The sequence below is a fragment of the Chroicocephalus ridibundus genome, chromosome Z (genome assembly GCF_963924245.1).
Source record: "Chroicocephalus ridibundus chromosome Z, bChrRid1.1, whole genome shotgun sequence".
Classification (NCBI taxonomy): domain Eukaryota; kingdom Metazoa; phylum Chordata; class Aves; order Charadriiformes; family Laridae; genus Chroicocephalus; species Chroicocephalus ridibundus.
Window position 1 is genome coordinate 37,097,427 of NC_086316.1, and position 20,582 is coordinate 37,118,008.

At 38.7% G+C, this 20,582-nt stretch overlaps 2 protein-coding genes across 17 annotated transcripts in view; one reads left to right on the forward strand and one right to left on the reverse strand.

The window, feature by feature from the left end:
• Positions 1 to 10,285, forward strand: part of SEMA4D (semaphorin 4D) — a 104,000-nt gene extending 93,715 nt beyond the window's left edge. For 2 of the 6 annotated variants that reach the window (XM_063321130.1, XM_063321134.1), the window contains 3 exons: positions 7,200 to 7,409; positions 8,809 to 8,906; positions 9,474 to 10,285. In XM_063321130.1, coding sequence (XP_063177200.1) covers positions 7,200 to 7,409; positions 8,809 to 8,906; positions 9,474 to 9,503 — 338 coding nt within the window. In that variant the 3' untranslated portion in view covers positions 9,504 to 10,285. The other 4 variants (XM_063321128.1, XM_063321132.1, XM_063321127.1 and 1 more) reach the window with 3 other exon arrangements.
• A 4,518-nt stretch (positions 10,286 to 14,803) lies between these two features.
• SECISBP2 (SECIS binding protein 2) overlaps positions 14,804 to 20,582 on the reverse strand; it is a 36,209-nt gene continuing 30,430 nt past the window's right edge. For all 11 annotated transcript variants that reach the window (XM_063321107.1, XM_063321106.1, XM_063321105.1 and 8 more), the window contains 5 exons: positions 19,644 to 19,773; positions 17,687 to 17,907; positions 16,791 to 16,945; positions 16,202 to 16,403; positions 14,804 to 15,393 (listed from right to left, as the gene is read on the reverse strand). In XM_063321107.1, the coding sequence (XP_063177177.1) occupies positions 15,284 to 15,393; positions 16,202 to 16,403; positions 16,791 to 16,945; positions 17,687 to 17,907; positions 19,644 to 19,773 (818 nt within the window). In that variant the 3' untranslated portion in view covers positions 14,804 to 15,283. The remainder of the gene's footprint in view (positions 15,394 to 16,201; positions 16,404 to 16,790; positions 16,946 to 17,686; positions 17,908 to 19,643; positions 19,774 to 20,582) is intronic.

A 20,582-nucleotide genomic window follows, 5' to 3' on the forward strand; every position in this document is an offset into this window, starting at 1 on the left:
TAATATATTAACTGAAAGAGGACTTAAAAGTCTTAAGGTTATAAAATCAAGTAAATATTGTAGACCCATTTTCCATTAAAAAAATCACAGACACTAGAAGTATCCTCCTTGTTACTTTAAGATTGCAATATTTTAGGGCTGCAGTTATCTTCCTACAACGTTGGCACTTCTTTTTTCAGCCTGATGGGCCTGCTGTGGCCCTCTTACATCTGACTCTGCACGCAAAGCCAACAGCATTAAACACCTTTGTAAGTGTTGGTGTTATCCTGTCTCTGATGGCTTCCTCCATAGTGACTTCTGTAAGATAATTGAAAACTAATTCCTGTAAGGACTGACATGGATGCTCCATTCTCAAACTCTGGCATTGACAGCAGCTTTTGAAACATTTCTGTAGAAATTTCTTCTGCTGTGCACTTTTATGTGCAAATGCTATGATCACACTAAGAAATTTGTGCAAGAACAACACCTTCCCCCCCTTTTTTTAATAAATATTTTCTTGTAAGGGCTAGAATAAACTCAATGTGAACATAATTTAAGCATAAGGCACATTAAGTTAAAAAAGGGGAGACTAAGGAGGAGAAGTAGAACTAAGAGTGTCTTATTAATTCTTCAAAGGATTTCCTTCATTTTTTTTTTTTTCCCTGGTGAATAGAACACCTTTCACAGTGTGCTGCAGACTGCATTTATACAGGTTTTTCCTGTGCAATGAATAATAAGGTGCAGTTGGGAAACCTTTTCTTGTGTGATTTATGATAATTTATAAATGCTTAAAACAGAAGAAACATTAAAATATCTTTCTCCCCATGAGGAAATCACTCCAGTTAGGAATAGCTGCTGTAGCCTGCAAATAATTATTACTGTTGTAACGTGCTTAAAACATTTCAAACTGCATGCATGTTGTAGCGTGTCCCATATATACCAGTAAGTAAGTGTTCTTGCATACTCAGTGGTGAATTTTATCAGTTGCATCATAAGTCAGCAGAGCGCTTGGGTAAATTAAGCCCATTGCATGGTTTTGAAAGTTTTTGATTGGTATCTGCATAGTTTGAATAAGCCATCCTTTTGAGAAAACAATTTGTCAAAGACTCTCTTGAGACCAAGGAAAACAGCTGGTACCTATATGAAGGAGTACCCCTGTGAAGTTTGCTGCTGTTTAGTTCCAGCTTACTTCTGGAATCAGGTGCTGCACAGGCCATTTGCAGACACAAACTGATTTGGTCACAGAACAGGGAGTATTTGAATTTAATTTGCATGGGGAGACTACAAGAGTGCAAGAAAAAGAGGTATTACAGGATCCATGGCAGCTTTCATAGCGTGGCTAAGTATGTATAAAAGAAGTTTGCTTCACATCAAGGTCTTTGAGATCCAAATGTAATTTCTAAATTACTTTTGGCATGTGTCATCTCTCAGGAGAGGGGTTCACTGCTGTGTATTTCCCTCTATATACCCTTTGCTTACAAGGTTTTACTTGACCTGCCAGCTTAGCCTTTCTTCTTTTGCAATTAAACACAAATATTTGAACTGTTTTTCTCCTTGCTAATATGCAACTCTGATTCACTAATATCTCATCTCGGAGCAGTACATTGGTACTAATTTCTAACCCCTGGTTGTGATTGAGAAGCTGGATTTCCCAGTCCTGACTAGTGAGAGCTAATGGGTTTGGACTGGTGTCAAAGTCTCTGGAGCGTGACTGCAACTTTACGTTCTTTTCGTCAGAACTTCTTGTTACTGCCACCAGCCCTGTTTGCAAACTTCGTACCTGTACACTTATTTTTCTTGTCTTCCCCATGACAGCTAAAACCTGTAGACTTTTAATAATTAATCTCTCAGTGTGGTGGCTGATTTGGAACATAGCTGTCACCATTATTTAACCATTTCACCAGGGCTGCTTCAACATATCATATGCTTTGTCCCCTCAGTGGAGACGAAAATCTCATTTCCATCTCCTACAATGATATTCCTGCTGGATTTGTCTGGCAAACAAAGGAGTAAAAGCAGTAGCTGGTGCTCTCTGGAGAGCAGGAATGATTTGTGGAGAGCATGTCCCTAAAACATGTTCTCCAGTTTTCTTCACTTTATTCTAAAACTAAAAATTTAAAAATTCTAAAAACATGGTAACCTTGTTAGCTGATGGGAGTCCCAAAAATAAGTAAGCAAACTCAAACTGGAAACTATTTTTTTCTGCCAGTGCCTAGTTCTAGCTTGCTAGTGGTTCATTTATTCTTCACAGGCAATTATCTGGGTTCCAATTGAAAAAAACTTTTTTTGGACCCACTCAGAGGATATCTAAGTAACAGCTGTTCATGCTGGGAAACGTGGAAAGTTATGATTTGCATTTTCATCTCATAGGTGAATCAGCCATTTCCCCAATCTGCTTTTAAATTTCATTCTGAGAAGGCAGATGCTGTGTCCTACTTTCATCTGCATGCGCTCTGCATCGCCAACTCTGGTGACTTCTTGCAGCTTTTTATGTGGTTCACATTGCACTTCCTGCTGTTAATCTGCCTTGATAAGGCTGCATCAATTTTCATGCGTTGTCAGTATGAGTTATTTGGTGTTTGAAGTAATATTCTTTGGCATTTCAGAGAGGCCTGTTTTCCTTGACTTTTTAAGTGATTTTTTTTTTCTTTCGTTGCTGTCAAGCTATTTCCAGTTTGTTTTCTAGAATGTATTGCCCCTTTTAAAAAACAAAGAAACCAACCAAAAATGACCAAAAAACAAAACCACAAAAACCCCCACCAGTTATCTGAGATATGGGCTGTACATATAACAATGTACACTGTTTTCAGAAAACTGCGAAGATGCTTGTCTCAATTTAAAGATTGTTTCTTCCCCCACTTTTCCAATCTCTTACCCTCTTGATTGCTTCATTTACTATCTATTAGTTTGCTAGCTTGTCAACAAGAGTGACTCAGGCTCCTACAACTCCAGAAACTGTGACCAGCCTTAAATCTAACTTTCATTCATGTACTGGGTAGTGCTGGTGGCTGTTTTCCATATTAGCCTAACCTTTTCCTGTGTTAACTCTGATATCTGATTGAAAATAACCTTTCTGCACCCAGATTATAGCGGTTTTTTAAAACTTAATCCCTGCTGTAGATGAGAGCTTCCTATGTGATCTTGGTTTTCTGAAATCTCGGATGTTTAGTTCAGTAGCATCCAGTGAAAGCTGCAAGCGAGATAGCAAGCGTTAAATACAGATGCCACTATTTTTTTTAAGATTAACTTTTTTTTTAAAATTATATGTGCTGCATGTTGTGAGCTTTGGAAAGGGTTTTGGTGTATATTGGGGAATACAGGGGAGTGTTTTCCAAAATCTAAACTTCGTGTCACTGAGTATAGCCTCTGGTAGCTGTTCCATGTGTAAATTATAGGAATTCATGAAAAAGACTTTTTGTTACCCCGCTAGAATGTCTCTGTGGGATACCCATCAGCTATCTTCACTTGGTTTCAATTTGCTGTCAATTTTCAGAGATCAGTTTAGCTAGGGAAAGCTTTAAGAGATTTAGGCTTGCTGGTGGCTCATGCTTTGTTTTACCCAACTCATCTCCCTCTAGCTTGAAGTGTTTCTCTGAATAATGTATAGGGAAGCCTTGTTTTAATGTTACCCTCCAAGAACCATGTTAAAAATGACAAAAAACAGTGTGATAAACCAACAGCAATGGGGCAGTGCTTCTGAGTGTTTCATTATACAGCTTCATTGGGTAGCTTTTGAAACATCTACGCAGCTCTGCAAGCTGCAGCATTTGGCAAAAGTTGCTAGCTTAGCCAGAACTCCCTCTTGCTCCCCCACCTCAGCCTTATGTCAGCAAACTCTACTTAATCCACAATCTCTTGCTTTTGAATTAGTATCTCCAAGCTTTCTCGAAAGACAAATGTTACTAGGATTTGATGTGGATATGGCAAATACTTAATTTGGTGCAGTTCATCAGGCACATCAGCATGCTGCTCTGAATCTGTAGCTGTATACTTCAATTCTTTAAATGTGGATTTATTTGTTTTAACCTAAGATTGAATTTACACCAATAATTCAGTGAATACAGTTAGACTGTGGGTTTTTAATGCTATTTATGGCTGCTGAAATTTCTCCTTGTGGAAAATCTTGAGGCAAAATCATCTGGCTATTAAATACATGGTTTGTGCAAACCTGCCTGACCTAACTAGGTCAGAGAACCCATTTTGCCAGCAGAAACTACCTGAACAGTACCTGGGCTGTTACTATCTGGGCAGTTCCATTTCACTCAGAGTGCTGGAAGCAGAGGTACAGAAAATGAAATATATATGGAAAAGTAGCAAACACTTCCACTGACACTGGAAATTATGAAGGAGTTTAGGCAGAGAAAAGGGGTAGTTTGGTAGTTAACCTTTCCCCTTCTAAAATTCTTATGGTGGTGAAGTTGATTATTAATAATATATCTACTGAGACTGAAGCAATGCTTTCAAAGCTAACTGTTTGAATATCTTTCATTGTTGCTTAAATGTAGTTACGTATATATCTGACTTGCTGTTTAATTCTCTGCTTGAATGTTGTTTTAATAAGATGACTTTTTTAAATCTTTCAAGCATTCTTAAAATGGATGACAACGTAAGTAGATCAAACGTGTTAGAAATTTGTATTTTAAAGTTTGTGTTAGACATGTAATTAACTTGTATTATAGCAACAGTAGCAAATACAGAGTGTATGTTCATATTAATTCCCTTTATCTTCAAAAAATATTTCTCTAACCATTACATCCGAGTCTGAATTTATGTCACTCTAGAGTTGTAGAAAATTTGCACTTAACAAATAAGATTCAATATTTTTGCAGATTAAACTGTTTCACAGTGTAGTTTTTCTACTGATCAACCCTGAAAAGGAAATAAAAGTAGAGAAACTAATAGTACGGTGCCTGAAATTCAGCAATAAACTGCAGTGAAACATAAAGATCAGTAAAAACCCTGACTACTGCTTTAACCTAGATTTTGCTGTTGACTAATCTGTATGAGTGTTACTTTCTGGGGATTTCCAGTGCTTCTGACTGTACAGAAAACAAAGCTAGGGTAAATTTGCCCAGCTGCAACTTTTTAAGGGACCAGCCTGAAACAACACAGCTTGCAAAAATTCCCGTATAGGGAAGCTGTTGGATTTTAGTCTTTAGGTGAAGTGTGTGTCTAAACTGAGCTTTTGGTAGATTTCTGGAACAATTGTGATCTTTAGACCAGAAAGTAGAGCAGGTTCTCTGGTGTGAACGGTAACATTTGAAGTAAGGTTAGGGAAGTGTCCTGCACTGAACATGCCACTTCCTCACATGGCCCTGAAATAGCCTTTTTTCAAGCTCATGGGTTTAGTGTATTGGCCCTATTCCCATGTGTTAGGGCTTGAACTGCTGCAAATAAAACGAGCTTGTGGCTTTACTCAAGCAGTGGGCTTTTAGCTTTACAATGCTAGAGTAATAACACTTCTACACTTGGAAAAGTTCACCCTGATGCTTCTGCCACAGCATTCCCTCTTCTTACTGATCTTCACCGTGGTCAAATTAGTCTTAAAATCTCCAAGTCAGCTTGTCCTCTGTGAACACTATCACTTCATTTCATTTCTGTATTAATGCTGTGTCACATTTATTGTGGCATCTGTTAGAAATTATAACCCAGAGTGATTTTGAAGTAGGTTTCTACTCTTCAAAGCCTTTTTTTTTTTTTTTTTTTTTTACTTAGATGATTTCTGTTTTTCTGCTGTGCTTGACTTACTATTCCTCTCATTTGTCCAAATTCCAACTTCAGCATTAGTTTCCTGAAATAATTTGTCCTCGGTTACAGAATTCCCATGATTTTAGCAACATGCAACCTATCTACTGTTAATTTTAGAATGAGTACAATAATCCATAAAACACTTTTTTTTTTTTTTTTTTTTTTCATGAGTGGGTGCTGGGCTAGCTGTTTTCAGTTTAGTGTATGCTTGCCCTCTCCGGTTTGTCAGAGCTGTTGTCAGTCCTTCTCAAGAGATTGTGTCACTTCCCTCCCTCCCTCTTTCCTTCAGAGAGATACTCTACCAGGCTTTAACTAGATCATGCTCTCTATCATTCACCCTTTCTCTCCTTTTGTGTCTCCATATTTGTAGTATGTTAGTTTTATTTCCAAACTTTTAAAGAATTTAATGTTATGCTGAAGAAGTGCACAGATGTAAATACTTTTTTTTTTTTTGGTCTGCCTGCATGATTATCTAAAAACTGACATAGAATCAAATCATTTTCTAGAGAAAAATGCCACACCGCCTTGCAAACTGAAATGCTCATAGTAAAAGCTGACTTCTGTAGTAGGTTACCTGTTCTCTCAGGAGATACTTGCAAAAGTTTATTTTAAGCCAAATTTCTCTTTATGTTGTCTCTTGCTAAGGCTAATCTGCATTCCAGGCCCTGAGGGAGAAATAGGCATGTTTTAAACATCAGAATTACCACACAGTTCTTAGCTTGGCCCAGATGTCTTTCTTTTAAATGAAAAAGCTCTGACACTGCCAAGTACGCTTCAGCCAACCTTGCTAATTTTCTGGGAACAACTGTTCTGTCCTCTGGGCAAGCATCAATCTCTGATTTATTCAAATTCTGTCCTCACAGGTTAAGACGAATAATAGCAACAAGGCTAAAAGATTAGATTGCTCTTTGTTGTTGATCCAGGCTTCTTCCAAGTTCTGTCTTGCCTAATTGCCTGCTGTGACTAATGTTTCTGTGTTTTTTCCAATTCTGCTTCTTTATTACTTCCAGCATCTTTGACACACTGAGATCTTGAACTTTTTCCCCTACTGGCCTTTACTTCAGATTTTGTAAGGCATGTCTCTGATGGTTTCGGCTTTGTACCAGAAGATAGCTTGATCAGCAGTAGGTAACACGGCCTAGCTCTACAGAAAATTGCATAGGCAGATAGAGCTGATCTTTATCATGTGCTCTATCGTGTTTGTGGGGTAAGTTCCCCCTTGTGACAATCCAGACAAAATTAATTTATACATAGGAACTGATTTACAATTTTGCCTTGAACCTAAATTACCAGTGCTAGCTCCTTTTTATCCCAGGTTTTTCATTCCCAGAATTTCAGATGAAGAAACCTAAAACATTACAATCAACCATTTATGCTTTTGAGCCTAACCTTCAGGTTGTTAGGGTTTTGTTTTCTTTTCAAAGACTCATTTTGTATTTTCTTACAAAATAAGCTGACTGATGTTTTTACAGGTCCAGATGACTCCTATTTTGTCTGGAAGAAGAACGGACAGAAGATGAAGGCATGTATCACTGAACAATCTCATATGCTATTTGATGGCAGAGTGCATGTTCTGAGTTGGGTGAAAGACTCAGTATTGGAAAATACAGAATATAAATGTTCATTCATCTCAAAAGTTGGGAACATATCATCAGAAGTGCACATCACAGTGGAAGATAAAGGTAGGCTGGTTTTGAACGTATGCCATGTTTGGCTTGACTCTGATATGCATAAAGCTCAGTAATTTACACCCATAAAGCATGTGCATATCTGAAGATTGTAACTCTTGTTTACTGTATTAGTATCCACTTCAATTGTTTATGAAAAGGTTTTAGAGCCATAAAAATTTCCTTCCACACCCTCCCACAAAGGACTAACCTGCAAATTAGCAGCTGTGATCTAGAAATGAAACCAAAACTGGCATAGTCATAGGCACAAACTGGAAGTCAGAGGAGTTAAAAATAAGTACTCTGCCAGAACATTACAGGGTAATGTAGAAAAATGCTTTAATGCCAAGAAAGTCAGATGGTAAAGTGAAACACCCACCACCCAGGATTCTGAAAAATCAGATTATTTGTAAACTACCTGTAGCCGAGTGAGGCCAGTCCTCTTCACTTGGACACCAACTGAGCAGGAGGTCAGTTAGTTAACTTCTGCAGCTACGCAAGATCTTTGGGTACCCAGAACTGACTGAAGCAACTTGAGAGTCATTTGCAACTAACCTTTGAGAACTTATTCAGGCCTGGAGGTCTAAATAGTCTTTAAAAAGACAGCAAAAGCAATGAAGATGATATAGTATGGATTTTCTTGGCAGAGTGAAGGAAAAATTAATTAGCTGGTTAATAACAAACATTAATTTGTCAAGAACAACTCAACCCTTTTTTCAGTGACAGAGAAAAGCAGTAGGAGTTACACAAGTTGTCTGTCTCAGAAGCAGAATGGAGAACATCTTGATGAAACTATTGTAAATCTAAAACAAAGGGAGTCTTTCACTGTGCTCCAAAAGCATTATATACTGTTGCTGGTGTCCTGAGAGATAAATAGAAAATGTTACATCTGTGTATGTCACCCACGAGTGTTACATTCTGCAAGAAAAACTGGCAGACAGAATTAGAACTAGAATTTTATCAAGATGCAGTAAAATAGCCCTTCCTAGTTATTCTTTCCGTTGAGAGTTAACATTACCAAAAAACAGGGAAATTACAAATGGGACATAGTCAGCTGTACCATATCATTCTTCTCCCCAGGCTTGGTATGATCTAACTGGAGCATTCCTGTGATGCTTAAATGGGTTTGAACTTTAATGTGTAGGTCATATTTTCTAGACCTTAAATCACAGATAAAGGCACTGAATCTGTTTACTCTGGAGGCTATGAAGTTTGCTGCAGAGGGGAAGAGACATAACCATTTGAATAGAACTTATTTCCAAATAACATAAGAGGAGATAGGGCAAAATGAAGCACAAGATGGTGGGTTTTGTTCCTTCTAGCCCAATCCTCCACAGGAAGTACTACAACTGAGCAGGTAATGACTTACTTCATAATTATGTAGTTATGTAATCATCTCATGTACAATTCTCAGATAGTACTGGTCAGGACGGATGGACCAAAGAATTTGATACCTGGAGAAGCGCCATCAGCGAACATGACAAGATGATGAAAAACTGGAGAGAAATGTGGGTAAGAATTTTTGGAGAAGATACCTCCTACAATGCTTTCTACATGATCCACTACAGTCCCAATTTTATAAATAGCCTATGATGTTTCTACAACCAAATGTATTTATGTAACAAAGCGATTAGTGTTCCTGTACACGTTGTCATTCCTGACCCTCTCGGCAGTAAAATCTGCTTGATCTATGACATATATTACCCTTATGTGACCTTGCTCCTTCAGTTCACTAATCAAGTGCTAATCAGTCAGTAGTTCTTATCTTGCCCAAAACGCTAAGTCTGTGTATACTGAATATAGTAGATTAATTTAATCCCATCTGTAGACTAATTGGGCTGTGGAGACTATTAGACTTAATAAATGGTACTGTCCATCAAAGCTGGCCAGCCTTTAAAAAAAAGATTTTCTCCAACAGTTAGAACTGCTGGAGACAGTCAGAACAAAGATGACTTTTGATAACTTTTGGATATGACACATGCTTGTTGCACGTAGAATAGTTAGTACAGGCAATCTTTAAACCCCGTTTCAATTTTTAAAGCAATAGTAACACATCATTCTGAATTTTTTCTTCCTCAGGAGAGCTGCAACAAGAAAACCAGCCTCTAATGGATAAAGGAATGGAGAAGCTAGAAGGAGAAATGTATGCAAGCTGGAGTACCCAGTATTACAGCATTCAAAGAGGTATTTGCAAGAGCTAGTGCTGGCATTAAAACTGATATTTAGGAGAATCACATGAAGCTTGAGGTGGAAGAGGATATCCTTACTGTACTGAAGAGTAACTAAGTTACATGCTATTAAGAAAGGCCACCCATTTCATGCTGGAACTACCTTTGGTTTTCTGATGCCAGTTATTTCAACTTAATGAAGAACAGAAGTGGTCTCAGTAAGACTTGTGCTGCTCAAACAATATAATATGATGTATGGCTTCTGAGTTCATTAACCAAACATGTTAATTTTGGGCTTAAGGATCTTGGCATATAATTTAGAGATGTACCACATTTATTTAAAGGCATGTCAATTTATCTTCTTTAATGTGTTTACCCTTATACTCTGTTCCCAATGTTTTAAAGAGCATTCCTTTCTGGTGTTAGCAAGTTCATTTGTTCAAACACATTTCCTTTGGTAATAAAGTTTCTGTAGCAAATAAAGAGCTTTTGACTAATTCTCAAAATACAGATAGATTACAAAGCACCCAACTTAAAACACTTGGTTTTTACAAATTATTTTTCTATATTTGAGATAATTGTGGTAGCTCTAAAAAAATTCTATGTTGAATGAATTCTAAGACTACAATTGCATCAAATTCACATATCCCTAGAGAACTGCAGATTGAAAATGTGAGAACCTACTTAATCCACAGTGAAATAATTTTACTGCATTCCCGGTCAGAGTGTTGTCCCTCTGCATGTAATAAACAAAAGTCTGAGGCATAATTCAAGTCTTCTGTCTTATCTTCTCAATGGTTTTTAACATTCTGGAAGCAAGTAAGATGCTAACTAAGAATCACTATAGCTTGAGTCCATGGGGACAGCTGCTCTTGGCAATAGCAGAGAGCTTTGTATTTATCCCTAAGTTATCCCCTAACAGGTAATATTTAAACTAGATTGTTTCCCACATTGAAGAAAACAGCATTCTCCTCAGTCTGAGATTTTCCTCCATGACCCTTTTCATACATGAATAACCCATGTCACACATATAGGGTGAAAATTAGAATTAGAATCATAGAATTGTTAGGGTTGGAAGGGACCTTAACAAGGGACCTTGGGCAGGGACATCTCCCACTAGATCAGGTTGCTCAGAGCCCTGTCCAGCCTGGCCTTAAAGACTTCCAGGGATGGGGCTTCCACCACCTCTCTGGGCAACCTGTTCCAGTGTCTCACCACCCTCAGGGTGAAGAACTGCTTCCTAACGTCCAGTCTGAATCGTCCCATCTCTAGTTTTAATCCATTCCCTCTAGTCCTACCATTACCCGACATCCTAAAAAGTCCCTCACCAGCTTTCTTGTAGGCACCCTTAAGATATACTGCTAGGCCACTATAAGGTCTCCTCGGAGCCTTCTTTTCTCCACACTGAACAACCCCAACTCTCTCAGTCTGTCCTCATAGGAGATGTGCTCCAGCCCTCTGGCCATCCTTGTGGCCCTTCTCTGGACATGTTCCAGCACGTCCATATCTTTCGTTTAGTAGGGGCTCCAGAATTGGATGCAGTACTCCAGGTGGGGTCTCACGAGAGTGGAGTAGAGGGGGAGAATCACCTCCCTCGACCTGCTGGACATGCTTCTCCTGATGCGGCCCAGGATACGATTGGCTTTCTGGACTGCTAGTGCATGCTGACGGCTCATGTTGAGCCTCTCGTCCACCAGCATCCCCCAGTCCTTTTCTTCAGGGCTGCTCTCAAAGCCAGTCACTGCCCAGCCTATATCGGTGCTTGGGATTGCCCCGACCCAGATGGAGGACCTTGCACTTGGTCTTGTTGAACTTCAGGAGGTCGGCATGGGCCCACCTCTGCAGCCTGTCAAGGTCCCCCTGGATGGCATCCCTTCCCTCCAGCATGTCAGCTGCCCCACACAGCTTGATGTTATCACCAAACTTGCGCAGGGTGCACTCTATGCCACTGTCCGTGTTGCTGACGAAGATGTTAAACAAGACCGGCCCCAGTACTGATCCTTGAGGGACTCCACTTGTCACTGGCCTCCACTTGGACATGGACCCCTTGATAGCCACTCTTTGGGTGCAGCCGTCAAGCCAGTTCTTTATCCACTGAATTGTCACTCCATCAAACCCATATTGTATCAGCTTGGAGACCAGGATGTCATGCAGGACGGGCTTTGCTCAGGTCCAGGTAAATGACGTCAGTTGCTCTCCCCTTGTCTATTGATGTTGTGACCTTCTCATAGAAGGCCACCAGGTTTGTCAGGCACGATTTGCCCTTGGTGAAGCCATGCTGATTGTACCCAGTCGCCTCTTCATTATTCTTCTGCCTCAGCAGTGCCTTCAGGAGGACCTGCTCCATAATCTTACCAGGCATGGAGGTTAGACTGAGTGGCCTGAACTTGGCCTGAGAGGCCTGGTTCATCCTTCTTTCCCTTTTTGAAAATGGGGATTATGTTTCCCCTTTTCCAGTCAGTGGGGCTTCACCAGACTGCCATGACTTTTGGAATATAATAGAGAGCGGTTTAGCAACCTCATCCGCTAGTTCCTTCAGTACCCGTGGGTGTATCCCATCAGGTCCCATGGACTTGTTCACTTTCAGGTTCATCAGATGGTCACGAACCTGATCTTCACTTACGATGGGCAGTTCTGTCCAACCCCTGCCATTGTCTTCTGTGATGCTGGGAGTGTGGCTGGAGCCCTTGCCAGTGAAGACTGAGGAAAAGAAGTCACTGAGAACCTCGGCCTTCTCCATATCACTTGGCACCAGCTCCCCTGTTTCCTTTCTGAGGGGGCCCACACCCTCCCTAGTCGTCTTCTTACCATTAATGTACCTATACAAATTTTTGCTGTTTCGCTTGATCTCCTTGGCTAGATTTAATTCTAATGAGCTTTAGCTTTTCGCACCAGGTCTCTTGCTGTTCAGACAGCTTCCTTATGTGCCCCCCATTCTAGCTGTCTTTTCTTCCACTCCTTATAAAGTTTCTTTTTGTGTGACAGTGTGTCCAGGAGCTCCCTGTTCATCCAGGCAGGTCTCCTAGCATTCTTTCCTGCCTTCCTCTTTGTCGGTATAGTTTGCTCCTGGAGACAGAGAAGGTGATCCCTGAATACTGACCAGCTGTCCTGGGCCCCCCTTCCCTCTAGAGCTTTGTCCCACAGCACTTTGGCCGGCAGATCCCTGAAGAGATCAAAGTCTGTGTGCCTGAAGTACAGGGTCGTAAGCTTGGAATATATCCTTCTAGTTGCCCTGAGGATCTTAAATTCTATTGCTTCGTGGTCACTGCGGACAAGGTTATCGCTGAGTCTCATGTTGGTCACCAGTCCTTCCCTGTTGGTGAGAACGAGGTCCAGCATAGCACCTTTTCTTGTTGGTTCCCCTACCATTTGGAGGAGGAAGTTGTCGTCTGTGCATTCCAGGAACATTCTGGATTGCTGGTGCCTTGCTGTGTTGTCCCTCCAGCAGATGTCAGGGTGGCTGAAATCCCCCACGAGGACCAGGGCCTGTGAATGGGAAGCCACTTCCATCTGCCTTTGGAGGGCCTCATCTGCTTGGCTCTGCTGGTCAGGTGGCCTGTAGCAGGTGACCTTCCCCTGTCTTCCCTTTAATCTTAACCCATACACTCTCAACGAGCTCCTTGTCCTTCCCCATGTGGAGCTCTATTCTTATACACAAACCATTTTCCCTATTTTTCACATTGGCAATCATAAATTAATGTTGATGCAGATTTCCAACATCAATGTTCAAAGGAAATTTTGTCCCCATTGTGTTTCTCTTATGACATCTTATAGGGCTAAGGGACAACTTGTAAAAAGACATTTCTTGAATTGTCCCTGCTCTATTTGTTCACTAGATTGCAGCAAACTACTGCAAGTAGTACAAAAAGGTTGCCAGATTTTTTGTTTAGATAACTCTGTGAAAATACATTTGTATAAAAGAATCAGTGAACACAGCTGTGACCCCTTATAAGTGCATTTTTTTTTCTCTACGAACAGGAAATAATGCCCTTTGAACAAACTATAACGTTTCCAAAGTAACCTTTCATGCTCTTCTACAATAAGACAAAATAGAAAATATGACACCCCCCCCAAAAAAAAGAGAAAAAGCTGTTAATATTATCTTCAGCAACTCCTCCCCATTCCATACAGTGACTAGGTTTAGCAGTTTCAGAGTTTTAGAAGTGTATCAAAGTGGCATAAGTACAAATAAAACAGAACTTACCTCTGGATCAAGGATATCCGCTAGCTGTAACGATCTTTCATCACTGGGATCTTTTACCCTTAATTTCCATTTAAGATTAGAAGAAACTAATAAAAAAAGATCATCATCATAACTAGTGACCAACTGTGCATTTCAGCTTTGGGCTGGCCTCCCTTACCAACCTTCTTCCTCAAAACTGACACTTCAAGTACCATTAAGCGCCCACCAGAAGAGTTTACTGAAGTCACAACCATACATTATAGAATCAATATATTGTAACAGATTTTATACAATTTACATTCTACAAAATTGTTTGAAATTTCAAAATTATTTAAATTTTTTATATAACTTCTAACTTCACAAGGCAGCTACTTTCTGAAGTATTGCTCTACAAATATTCAGTGTGGTGAAGCACTTACAGACACACTTCAGAGATGCTGTCAGCAGCACATGGCATCTATACCATCTTTCATAACAGCTGACAGAAATTACATGTGCATCTTCCACTTACTTTCTTTAGGTTTGTTCTCTTATGTCTGCAACTTGTGTAAACAATGGTATTTACACGGGACATTCCCACTAAGATGCTCCACCACCATTATAAGCACATTTTGTTTTAAAATTTTATCTCCTGTTTTCCCTACCTTAGATACAAATTGAGACTGATCAAGAACTCCTACATACATACACCAACACAACCCCAAAGTGAAGGAATGAGGAGCCTGTCAGCATGGGGAATATACAGATAGTGTAGCAGGCTGGCACAGTTGCTTCCTTCAGGGACCTATGATAAACTAGACACAGTAACAGCAGAAACATCATCATTGTACACTTGATCAACTTTACAAAAATTCTTAACAAAACGTTTTCACTTCAGGAATTTCAGACCTTTGTAGTTCATGTTCTTTCCTTTACACCTGTTATATGATCCCAGAAGAACAAAATACCACACAGAAGAGCTAACTGGGAACTGTGTCATCATGGCCTTCCATAATTAGTTTCAATCAAGCTGCCTGCCTAGAATTCGTTTCTTGCTGACTGGAAGAAAGGGACATTGATGCCAGCCTGCCCACCTGAGCAGGTTTATTTAGAAAAAAAACCAAACAAAATCAAACCCACAATCAAACAACAGTTGAAGTTCTTTAAACAAGAGTTACAAATAAAAAGCAACTCCCTGCAAGCCCCAACCTTCTGGCTCATGGAATCTCTCCCAAAATAAATTTATCTTTCTAGCAAGTTCTTTTGGTATATTGTATCACTAACAAATCAATGCTAGTCCATAAAACCATTAAAGTATGCCAAGCCAGCTCAAGTGGTTTGGGGCTAAGGCAATTTGTTGTCATCTGCTACAGTAATCAGCCAAATACATAGAATGCAAAAGCATTAGCCAGTGTCTCCAGTGTGTGTTTTGCTTAAAGGGATTCAGAAAAGTTTACTTAGCTGACTTCAAATGTTTCTTAAATTTTTTAATAATGCTACCCTCTACCTAGGGGTCAAAAAAAATTAATATTAAAAGCCCAATAGAATTGGATCTGGATTTATCGATGTTCTTCTGATTTCACTATCACCATGTCAGCAGTTGCACTCTTTTCCAGTTCCAGTGCATATGGGTTATACTCTTCTTCAAGTTTTCTCTTCCAGATTTTAACTAGGGAATATTTGGGGAAAAAAAAAACAAAAACAAACAAACAAACAACAAACAGGTTACTGTATAATACTTGAGGAAAAACTTAAAATGAAAAGTCACGTTGATTCTCTACTTCCTCCTGAAAGTAAGTGCTGAGATAAGTTGGCACATGGGCATGTACGCCACGTGACATCAGATGACACATGACAGAATACTTTAGGAGTGATGGGATCCATTGAGGTCCCATTGTCCAGCGCTCTATTCAAGCAAGGTTAACTCTGAAGGTGGATCCAACTTTAAAAAAACCTACGAAGTTTTCAAAACTTTCAAAGAAGCTTTAAATTGCCTAGTATCTGTGATAACTGTCATTGTCTGGGGACTGTATGAACAGAGCTGAAGGAATGTGTTTTGAGAAGTGGAAGGCCTTTACAAAATATGAACAATTCTGGACAGGAAGATGCAGCTCAAACAGGCTTCAATACAAAACTTAAGTCCACCATACTTACACATTATGCACTTCTAGATAAAAACTTTAAAAGTTTTTTAATAAATAGAAATAATAAGGAGCTCTGTTAAGCCTCCTTGGACAAAGCAATGAGTGCCACTTGCCATCAGTGGATTTCAGAGAATAATTTGCTCTAAGACTTTCTCAGCAAGAGCCAACCTCAGGTTTATAAAATTAGGTGGGTGGGTGGAATTCACAGAAAAGCAGAACTTCACCCCTTACTAACCACTAAAATGTCAGGTGTCATTTGTTTCAGTGAAAATGGTAGAATTGAAACACACTTTGAATGAAACCTGAACCAAAAACAAGTCAGTAAATACTCACTATAATTTGGTACATCCTCATCAGAGTCCTTGGAAGATGTTTTACCAGTTTCTAATAGACCGTTTTTTTCATATTCAGTGGTTAAGATGCTGGGTTGAGTTTCTCTTAGTCCTCCATCAGCTTCTTCCTCTAAAGCTGCTATCATATCTTTGTAGGCCTTCCTGGCCTCTGTTGTCAGTTGTACCATTCTATGAAAATGGTCCTATGGAAACGGAAAATATTAGCAGAGATTAAATCATACAGTAAGTTTTAACATCTCCATGAAAATCTGTAATGAACAGTCCTTACTCAGAACATGTATGTTCATATATAAAAGTTGTGCAGCTAAGTATGTATAAAGACATGAAAACCAAACCATTTACAAGCATTTATAAAAACAGGAAGAGATGGCCAATCTAGTTTCTTGACCAGTGCTGAGTGGCTGTACTTCTAAAATCAATTTTTCATATAAGCCACTGACCTGGCATAAAGAGTGTTAAGCGTGCAAAAGCAAAACAAACAAACAAAACAAAAAGTCAGAGTATTTTTTTTCCCTTAACAGGTGAAAAGTAAAGCTAAGCAAAACCATGAACCTACATATTTAGCTTACCTGAGCACCATCATAGCTAAAAATTCCCACCACACTCACAGGCACTGCTTTGTTCACACAGCGGCCTAGGGCCTTGCGATTAAGGGCAAAAACAAATGGGATATTCTGTTCACAGGCGCAGTCAATAATGTTGTGTAGAGTCTCATCCAACCCACCTGAAGCAGACAAAAGAATTAGCAAAGAATGACACTATTCAAGCTGATTATAACTAAAGGCCAGTACAGTTAAACGATGGCAAAAAATACCCCAAGATTATGGGTGCGTTTTGAAATCACAAAAGTTTATAGGAAAAAAATAGAGATTTCAATAATAGTGTTAAATCTCCACTTTTAAAGCAGAATTTGACATTTTTTTCTTAATTCTTAATTAGCAGTCTCCTTAGACTGACAGTATTCCATATTTTGTTATATGTGTAGTATAGTCTAACGTAGTATTAAAAAGAAGAGCCATCTGCTAAGAAATTATTTAGAAGTTAGTAGAAAGTAAAGACAATAATTACAATAAATTTTAAACAAACTATCACTGACAACTTATTGTCAATCTGTGGCCTAGAAGAGACTGAAACAGCAGGACTTCTTGTGGTGGTACAGCTGGCATCAGTAACCTTTGTGTCCTCTCAGCTGTGCTAGGACAATCTTTGTGCAGCTGTACTGCAAATTGATAACTAAACAGATTCTAGCTTCAGATAATTTCTCCCACCCCTGATAGTCTTGTGCAGCTCACACTACAGCTGCACACCAGTAAACAATCTAAAGAGGGAAGACACCTTTATATGACTGGATTTCCAAGGCTACTCAAATAAATTGCTCCGATGATAATACTGCTGCCGGTATACCGAGTCTGCTTTTTCACATTTCTTTTATTAAACAAACGTATATTTTTTCAAACTTATTTACCCTTTGACATAATCTTTTCACAGTTAGGAGAGATGATGACACACTTCAGTTTTTTCAGCTTCAGATGTTTCAAAACTTCTCTAAGACCCATAACAAGTCTGCGTTTTATCTTGGCCTTTACTGGGTCTTTCTGATACAAGCGATCTTGGAAACGAACCAGTTCTTTTAAGAGATCTGTCACACAACTGTCAACTTCTTTACTAAGTACCTGGCTGCAATAACTGGAAAAAAGAATCGATTAAATGTTAAAACCCCTAAAATTACTAATATGTAACACATAAATATATAATATGTAAAATAGAAACAGTTTACCTTCTGTCTTTGTCTTTTTTCTATTTCCACTCCAAACACACTTGTTATATACATGAAAACACAAATTTACTTAAGATTTTTTTCAGGGACTAAGAACGTATAGAAAGTTTTGTTACTTGTGGTATCTGTCTCCCCTACCAAACCATACTAAAAATACATACACACATGTACAATAAACCTATATATATATATGTTTTATACCAATTTGTACATAATGTACATAAGTTTTTCTATTGAAGCATTTTTCTGAGGGCATTTATTTTGACCTACATAAATCAAAGTACAGCCACCAAAATATAAAATGCTAATTTACTTCTTAACAAAGATGGAAATCTGGATCAAACTACTCCTCCCCAGGTTCATAGTTTTTGTCTGTCATCCTATTTCACTTATCAACTACAGCCTTGTGGGGTTCAAAAGGAAAAGATAATAACAGATCTATTTCATGCTTCTAGTGACCCCTGGGAAAGATCAGGGCTCCAAATTATTTCCCTCCCCCAAATTTTACACAAAAAATGTTCAGTAAAGAAGGGTCTCAAAGAGAAAAATTAAAGATATCTCAACTGCACAGTCAACAGAAAGATGCCAAGTGGCAAATTCACGTAAGATTATGAGAAGAGATACCTGGATTTAAAGATACAATTATCTCAAAATTTTATTTAAATTACAAGAGTTTTTATTTATTATTTCCAGTTGATTTCACTAAGTGTCAAAGACAAGTCTACTAAACCAATGAAAATCTAATCTAGAGACACAAAATAGTCCAAGCTTTGCTGAATGCTCTACATCCTATAATAAGTAGGTAGGACTCAGTTGCCCTGGGCATATTCAACCCAAACCGTGCTTTCAGTAAAAGTGTTGCATAGACATAAATTTAAGTAATTTTTAATGCAGTTGTAAGTTGAATTAGAACTAACACATGGCATCAGGAAGTTAAAGAATGGACGTAGCAATATCAACCTTTACTATAACATGAATTGCAAAAAGGCCAGCTGTGCCTTTTTGGGAGGAAAACTAAAACACTGCTTACCTAAAGTAATTGTTTTAAACTGTCATGACTGGATCTCTGCCCTCTTCACATATAGTAATGATTATTTCTCCTTTTATAAGGAAACACATATACACATCTGTTTAAACAAACTAAAAGTGTTTGCACATCATAACCTCTAAATCTTTCCTTTCTTTCTCTGCCTAGCTATAACATGAAAATATCATCTGGCTAGTCACATTCTTTACATTTTTGCCATTTGGTCTGGCAGAAGAAAACCAAAGTACACACTAAAAGTAAGTAAGGTGTACTACTCTTTTCCCTAAAATAATAAACTGGCATTCCATTTATTTAAAATAAGGTACTTTAACAGCAGCTCCTTATCCTTCCTTAGCCTCTAATGAATTTCTGATCTTTTTTTCCTTCAAGAAACATGCATTTTGAAGTGAGAATTACAGCCATGTACAGAAATATATGTATCTCTGGATATGATTTCTTTGTTTGTGTGTCAGCTTACAGAAAAACTGAAAAAGAACTTAGAACCTTCAGCCTAAACTCCAATTAGTGTAGCACAAAACACACTTGAAGTATCTTGTTTGAAAAATGCCATATCAGTGGTACTGTGGAAAAACAGACAACGATACAATTGATACTTACTCTCTAAACTTCCTGCTATGGATTTTTGGAAGATTGGAGGTTAGCTGCTTTGAAGTCATAGAACCTTCTGTAGATTCCTTGATCCCTGTGTTCTCCAGAAACCCTTCAGCAACTTGTGTTACAGGAACAGCTACCATGTAAATAAAGATATTTCAATAAAAAGACAGATCAAAAAGCACTGTGAAGAGACAAAAAAGTTGCCAAGTATATCTTGAAGAGTCATTACTTCAGTATCACAACAGTCTGTGGTAGTAGGGGAACCGGTCATACATTTTTTATCTCTTAGTTTTTATTACCATACCTCTTTTTAAACAGATTGCCGGAAAGAGATGCAGGGACTCTCATTACAACATATAATAAATCAAACAGGCACAAAAGTATGGAACATTAATCAGAATCCCAATTACTCAACTACATTGACTATCAACTTTGGCAGACTTTAAAATCTTGATAAGCCCAAACTGAATCTTAGAAAATTCTGAAGTGAGAGTTTTCATTTGGTGCACATTTTTGAAAGTACTATGTGTGCGCATTCTCAAACCTCCATCTACATACTTGTCCTGGTTTGAGCAACAAAGGACCAATTTATCTTCTAATGCTTTGGAAAACTGCACTTTTAGAAGAGCTAGTGTCTCAATTTGAGAAAATATTTACTTTATAGCCAGCTATGGTATGTAGATTTCAAGGTATCAGTGTTTTCAAGTTAGCTTGATGCAGGGATGAGAAGGAGTGAGACCTGGGCACTTGACCCAAGCTGGCCAACAGTATTACTTCATAACATGAATGTCACATTCAATATAAATTAGAAAGCTTGCTGCAAAGTTCTCTCTTCCTTGACAGGAGTGATCCAGAGAATTTCTTGCCCCTGTGCTGGACCCCTGAGGCCTTCCCTTCCTGCCGAAGCCGTAGCACTCACAGTGTCTGACGTTTGCTGTCCAC